General features: G+C 33.7%; 1 protein-coding gene across 4 annotated transcripts in view; it reads right to left on the minus strand.

Moving 5' to 3' along the window:
* LOC127873190 (interferon alpha-inducible protein 27-like protein 2A) overlaps nucleotides 1–7,867 on the minus strand; it is a 38,743-nt gene that overhangs the window by 28,941 nt on the left and 1,935 nt on the right. The window contains exon 1 of one of the 4 annotated variants that reach the window (XM_052416925.1): nucleotides 6,557–6,607. The exons of the other annotated variants lie outside the window; for them this stretch is intronic. Coding sequence (XP_052272885.1) covers nucleotides 6,557–6,586 — 30 coding nt within the window. The 5' untranslated portion in view covers nucleotides 6,587–6,607. Of the gene's footprint in view, nucleotides 1–6,556; nucleotides 6,608–7,867 lie in introns of those variants that run through there. 4 annotated transcript variants of the gene reach the window in all.

A 7,867-nucleotide genomic window follows, 5' to 3' on the forward strand; every position in this document is an offset into this window, starting at 1 on the left:
GGATCCAAACTGTTTTCAAAGGCCTTTAAAATTCGGTTCCCGCACTGAAAGGGTTAAATATACTTATTTGCTTGTGTACATGTACCTGATAATAAATTATTATTATTACCAGTAACCTGTTTTGGCATCAACAAGCTTTATCAATTGGCCCTCAAATTTTGCACATAAACGCTACACGATCAACCAATATGCCTTTTCATTTCAAGTCGGAAAGCAATTTAGCCCTTATTCGGCCATTATAGGGTGGAGGATCTATTTAAAATACAACTATTCCAGATACAAAAATATGAATTCATTTATTTAATGCACTTATTTTCTTCTCTTTTGCTACGAAATGACCATAAACCAGCTTTCCCAGTCATATTTTGCACTAGCAGATGATATTTCTTTTTTTACATATGAAAGGTAAAAAGAAATTCAAGCAGCATTTTATAATATAAATTTTAAAATGCACTCAATCATGCACTTCCAAACAAAATTATTGTAATTCTGTTATTTATAATCATATTAATAATGCCTCATTTTTCTCAAGTTTATGGTTTACTATCTTTTTTTCCCAATTTTATGGTTTATCTTGATTATTTTCTGAATTCAAAGGGCACTGGCTTAAAAAAACTGTCTATGCATGTAACTGTATATTGAAATCTCTTTATGAGTGATTATAAATGCATGATAAAATTCTAACATGTTATGTAATAGATAAATCTATATTGTTTGTATTTTTTCGTAAACATTATTAGCCACCGTTGTTGTCAAACATATATTTTTGTTTTATTAATGACGTTGTTTCACAGATTACTGTAACAGAGCTACAGATAAGGTGGGCATTTGTGCAAATACCCAATGTAAAATTGCCGATTACGCATAGAAAAATAAAACCATGCGTTCCGAAACCCCATTGAAATTGCCGATTACGCATATCATATTTTTCCTTTGCATAACGAGTAAATTTGTCCCGGAAATACCCTGGTCCGAAATACCCGGATTCTGTCCGCTTTGTTCAAGCGCTTTCAGTATAACCTTCAGTACAATAATATGTACGGAAAAAAGTGTCTTTGTGACTACGTGTTATTGTTGTGAAAATGTCGAAATCGTGAGGCCTTAAAAATGGAAACATCGTATCCTAGGCACAAAGAAACTCAATTTTAAGATATTTAACCGCAGGCAACACAAAATCAGAAGCGGAAAATATAGTGAAACTAATTCTTGACGATATTATGTCGGAGGCAATTGCTGTCAGTGCTTACATTGTAAGAAAACTGGTGGAAAAAATCGTTGAACTTTTTTTTTGAATCAAGACTGTATATTATGGATACATCTACATAATTACACAAAATCTCTGAAACTAATCAATTAACAGTGGAACTACAACCAGCTTATTCAGATAAGCAGGTGAGAATTTAAGACAATGAACATACCCAATTTTAAAACAAAGGTACCCAATTGTCAATTAAAGTACCCGTTGTGGGTACCGACTTTTTTGTACCCAATTGAATATGAAAATACCCAATTGAACTCAAAAGTAGTGGGTATTAACCCAATTACTCAGAAAAGTTATCTGGAGCTCTGCTGTAACGTACAATCTTTATACGGAATGAAGGAGTTTTTATTTACAAGTACACTTTTTGTATTTTTTTGATAGTCTACTTAATTTTTGTTTTACTGTTAAATAAAATAACGCCGCACGCGTCAGACTAATGTCGTTAAAATCTAGAGTTTAAATGAAATTATGTCACACGATATACGTATAAAAATATTTAACTGCATGTCCGACTTGTCGTCATTAAATTCAAGTCGTCATTAAATTCAAGATTTAAAATGAAAATACGTCACAAGATATTATGTACTTCATACCATACGAGTTTTTTAGGATATTTTCAGATCTGAATACTGGTATTTTACGTGTTAAACTTTAACTGTAATGTATCGCAGATTCAGAGATGTATGTTTTGTTGTAAAGGTCATTTAACCCAACATATCTCAGACACAAAGAGTGTCCAAATTTGTGCAAACAATTAAATTAAAACTAAGACATTTATCGATTGTCATTGCCTGCTGTATAATTTATTTGTGTACTGACATATATTCAATTGTGGTGAAATCAACCGGGATCACCTTGGTGAGAATCTGGTGGAAAAATCACTGCACTAACCTGAGACATCAGTCTGTCATGATTGATTGCTCAGTTGTACATATTTTTCTCATTCTGGCTACCATAACTTTAAATGTCGCTTTTTATGATTTTTGACTGGCGCGACTTTATAGTTATGGACCAACCCCATTAGGAAAGTCAACCAGAAAATGCCGAAAAGTCGACAGTTAAAAAAGACCGGTCCAAAACAGCTTTTAAATGCAGTTATTGGCCCATATCAATCACTTGATTGGAAAGATTGACATTTTTCACATTTAACTGATACATTCTTTCACAAAATACTATCTTAAACATTTAAAATTTATCTATTCTGCTCTTACATATCGAGAAAAACAGCGATGTGACAGACTTTCTTGAAATGCGAATCTCCCGAGATTTCACGGTCATATGATGGTATTTCTACTTTTAGTAACATACCATGTGCTCAAGTGTTTTCAAATTCAGAATGACATTTCCCGGTATTTTAGAATATTCTGGCTTGTTTTGTGAACAAATTGTAGTGTAAATACAAACTCAAAGTAAATATTTAAAACTACCCGATTCACACTGAAATCATTTTTATAATCCACCAGACTTGTTGTTAATCACAAATAATAGATTTCAGAAAACGAAAGTAATGTTTACAATTTCAGCAAAAATTGTCAAGGTCGTTCGAAAGTATCCAAATTAAAACTAGTCTTGGACAAAGCGACAATGGCGTCAAAATTGTGAATTTCAGACTGATGAGAGTTATTTTCATCTATTGTAAGATGCATTTGAAACATTTGAACCTTAAAATATTCCTCGGTGCAGTAATTTATATTCATTCACCAATATATGTAGAAATGTATCCAAGAAAATGAGTATTCTTTGATTTATAGCATGACATAAATATGTTACGACTCTGGTTGACTTTTGATACGGGGTTGGCTTCATCATACAGGTATGTCAATACTATATCAGTGTCCGACAAATTTCTTATTGCATGTTATAGATATTACATGTATGTGTACATGTATGTGTACTTAAATTCGGACAGCACGTTAAGTTGGAAACGTAAATAAAGCGTTTAGATGATCAATACGACTGACTCGTATGGTGTTAATCAATGCAATTGCTCTTTTTAACAACAAATACCGAGTTTCAAGAAATCAAGAGTATTAAATCATTTATTTACTTGTGTCCGACTTTAAGTTCTGTCCGAATTTACGTATTGCATCCGTATGTTACGACACTAGTGTGCAGTCAGTATACAATACAATAATTGTTTCAATAATGAAGGAACTGATACAGTGTAACGGTAACGATACAGCGTGTTTACATTATATTTTATTAAGAGGAAATGTCAATGCCAAATAATTCGCGAGATACCCCGGTACTTTAGTTGAAATTCAAAACGAAACTTTTAATGGAAACTAAATGATCTCAATGATGTACCCGCTACGAAATTTTTATTTACAAATAAATACACCCATGCCAATTTGTGCGCGCTTTTTATCTGGACCAGGGGCCTATACGTTTGTATAGGTCCCTGTCTGGACAAAGAAATTCATTTATTAAATGTAGAATTTTGTAACCTAAAATAGCTGTACACAACGTGTGCAAACCGTCGCAGGTGATTTACGCAAGTTGCAATTGAACGGTCCTGATTGGGAGCTTATTTCATCATATCTTTAAATAGAATCATATGCCGAAATTCAATTGACACTTTAGAAAATTTCAAACGTTTGTGTTTATGACTCTCATCGTCTATATTACCCTCCCATAATTTGGTTTAAAAAAAATTAAATTGGGCATATATGGGATTATTGATTAACAGTCGATCAATCCAATTATTAATTGACAATGCAAACTAATTAGCAGGTGTTAACCGCGTTGTTATTAATATTCATTTTCGGTTTCGTTACCGTTTTGAAGAATCCGCTATTGTTTTGATTTATTTAATGTTCGGCATCCTTGGATATTTAACGACATCAAAAACGTAGTCGCTCTTACTCATTGTTGCGGTTAACAAAGAATTCCAAACTGCGAAATGATGTTGCATCATGTGCGCCAACTATCCAACCGGCTCTCATTATATTATTAGCAGACGACAAATGTTGATTCTGATTGAATGATTAAAATGCACTCTTACTGTTTACGACATTACCGCAAGTGATCGGTGATTGATAAGATAATTGATTGCACTTTGTTATCGGATTATAAACAAGACACGGTGTAGAAACACATGGTCAGCGTGTTTATTCTACGTATGTCTGTCAATAAAACGGGCTACCGCTCTTATAGATTTATAGTAGCCCGGCGGGCGTCAGCTGAAACATTTCAGTAGCCCGATGAAAAAATTCTGTAGCCCCCGGGCTACGGGCAATGGATTTGTCGGACACTGCTATATAAATTGTACACTGAAGTTTCTTTAGCTAATATTTTTCTTATGTTGACAGACCATTGACATTGCTGGGGTTTGTTGAGATAAATACTTATTATCATCAGGGGCAGGAAGACATTATAGACATTAAACAGCGTATCATTACGTAGACAACAGTTGCACAACTGTATGCGTAAAAGGTAAATCAGTATATTAATAATTATGTTGACAACTAGCTTACGTAGCAACGTCCGAAAATATGAAATATCCGACATCTATTTCAATATTTAAAATTCAAGATATAATGACTACTGAACTGTTTTACTTTAAGGAAAAAACAGTAAAAGTATGTTTTTTATGAAAATGAAACACAACAAACAATATACTTATCATGATAACGGCTAAACGACTTATTATCCCAATATAACACTGTCATTGAATCGCACATTTCAATTAAAAATTATTCCCCTTGAATGTTAATGCATATTGATATAACGAATTCATCAAACGTTATCAAACATGAGTAATTTGCATTGCATCGGATTCCCACAATATTTTGTGGATGTAAATCGGATCCGGTTGTTGTTTATGTGTCAAGCTCATTTTGCCAGTGAGATACTTAAATTTCTTGCGTAGTAAAATCGGCTAGATTGAACTTTACCGGTACGCAGTTGTTTACCACTATCAAATCTACTGTAAAGTACACAAAGATACTTACATAATTCTGCCGTATCTGTCTGAATAAACATCCGCTGCACAAAATATAGACATTTGTATTAATGATTATTAAACACAATCATATTTTTCTGTGTTTATTGTATTAATGACACTGAGTTTCTTTGTCGCGTTACAAGATGGCGGATGTCTAACGCTGTTTGTGAAGTGACGTCACAATGTTTATTTGAGCGCGTGCCCGTTCCCACAAAAAAAGTTTAAACACAAAATACTCGAAAACTTGATTTTTGCCAGGTATAACCCCTACGCCAACAGGTAGATCGCATTCTGGTCCATATACATGTCAAATTTCAGCAAACGTGTTCGGCCAGTTTTCAAGAAACTCAAATCGCGGCTATATGCACCAACTTAACGAAACTTAGCCCCCTTTATCATTCGTTCGAATGAACGTCATCAATGATGACGTCCAATACATCACTCATTCCATATATTTCAGCTAGCAGAACTAACCCCACCAGCCATATATAGGAACAGCAGGTCCTGAATAGCACATATTCAGTGAGTAAATTGTGTTTAGTTAGTCATTTGTATGTATTTGTTTATGTTGTATGTTTGTATCATTGTATGATGCAGTATGTGTAGGAATTTATATCTGTGCAAGATGATTTATTGTTTTAACTTGTTTTAATATTAATTATAGTGCTTTGATTCTTGTGTGTATGCGTATTGTCATATACTCTTGAGAGGAAACACACATGTTTTAATAAATGTATGTTGTGTTGTATATTTTCAGGACGTCATCTTCTACTACTGACTTCCTATAAACAAGGCTTAATCTATATGAATATTGATTGTATTCAGTGAATAAAGTATATTGTAACTTGCTTGTTACGAGTACAAGTAATTAAAAATACCCCGCGTGACAGGAGGTTACAAACATAAAAATATTCAAATGTGTCCTTTTTTATTTTTACTTCATTTAAAGTGCCCAACAAAGAAGTGATCAAATGATAAATACTTATTTTAGTAATTGAAATGTATTACCGTATTAAACGCCGATATACCTCTTTAAAGGGTAGTATCATTCACATAATGAGCATATAGTGTAATACGTTCACACAACGAAACACGACCGCGTGATAATAGTTTAACGACCCGTAAAATAACCCCGTATTTACTAAGTCAGGTCAGCTGATAAAGAATGCAATTTAAATAAGGACCGTGCACTGTGAAAAAGGGGTTTAATGCATGCGCGTAAAGTGCACGGGCTAAACTGGGACGACACTTTACGCACATGCACGTCTTTTTCACAGAGCACGGCCCATATATTTTGACAGGCATTATAAAAACCAATGTCACACAATTTAATAAACATACTTACTCACCATGCATATCAAACCATACATAGTGTACATGTTTCAATATTCAGAATCACCTTTCTCCAATAAAAAATGGTCCTCCTCTTGTGCGCTATCGACTAACAACCGTTTTTGAATTTAAACGTATCAATTAAGAATGCGTATCTGACGTTCTGCTTTCCGAAAGTACACACAGTTGTGCAGATAAACTGCTTCTTATGAACACGCATATTGACCTAGCATGTACAGTGTACATACACGTCTTACCTAGCAAGTACATTGTACATAAACGTCTGACCTAAGATGTACATTGTACATAAACGTCTAAATCTGAGTTAGGTAGAATGCCTTAATTTTTAAACAGTCGTTAATTTACTACAGATAAAGGCTGTATAGTATACAGAGTATACAGCCCCAAACCTTGCATGAAATCAGGTCATCCATATTATGCATTATAATTAGAGCAAGTCGGTTTAAAACTAGATCTACTCCTATATTTAGAACTTAATTTAATTTTAGCCAAAATAATTCACATTTTAAGTCTTCCATGAACATTTAAAGATCGATATGCATAAAGCATGCAAAATCTGCTTTTACTGGCAAAGAGATGAATGCCTTAAATGATTGTCGCGAAAGTCAAGATACCGCGATAATCCATATAATATATACGGACTATGCGTTATGACAATAATGACTTTAATGTATAGTATAGATCAAGTTTCGATTTTCCTTCTTTGGGACTCGCCGAAAATCGGCCCTTTCCCGCGGATTTTTTTTCCCCTTAGCCGGTAAATTTTCCCCCAGACTTCATTTTTTCCCCTAAAAAAACAAAAAACTTTAAATACATAAGTTAACCTGATCCAGTGTAGAAAATATAGCATATTGCATAATTAGATTATCTGTTGCCTTGAATTTGTTTTAAAAACAGCAAAATATGTTGAATAGATTATTTAAGACTTTCCTTATTTCACCCAAAATCCGGCGTTTCGCGTGATTTTTTTCTCCAAAATCCGGCATTTCGCACGATTTTTTCCCCTCAAAAAAGGCCAGGCACATTCCCGAACACAGGGATCGTTAGGTAAAAAATACTCTATTATACTATATACATATATACAAGGGATACAACTGTCAAATTTCCTGCACAACATCATGGTCTGAACAATAGCAAAAAAATCGCTTACAAAAGCAATAATTACACCAAAAAACTGTATAACAACAGCTCAGACATTTATCTACCAGATAATAACTATAATTATAGCAGTAAAAGTGTTCATAGTTGTGTTTGAAACGAAAGTTTCATGAAAAACGGTAAAATTTTCGAAATGCGACACAGGTGTG

Source organism: Dreissena polymorpha, chromosome 3 (assembly GCF_020536995.1).
Source record: "Dreissena polymorpha isolate Duluth1 chromosome 3, UMN_Dpol_1.0, whole genome shotgun sequence".
NCBI lineage: Eukaryota > Metazoa > Mollusca > Bivalvia > Myida > Dreissenidae > Dreissena > Dreissena polymorpha.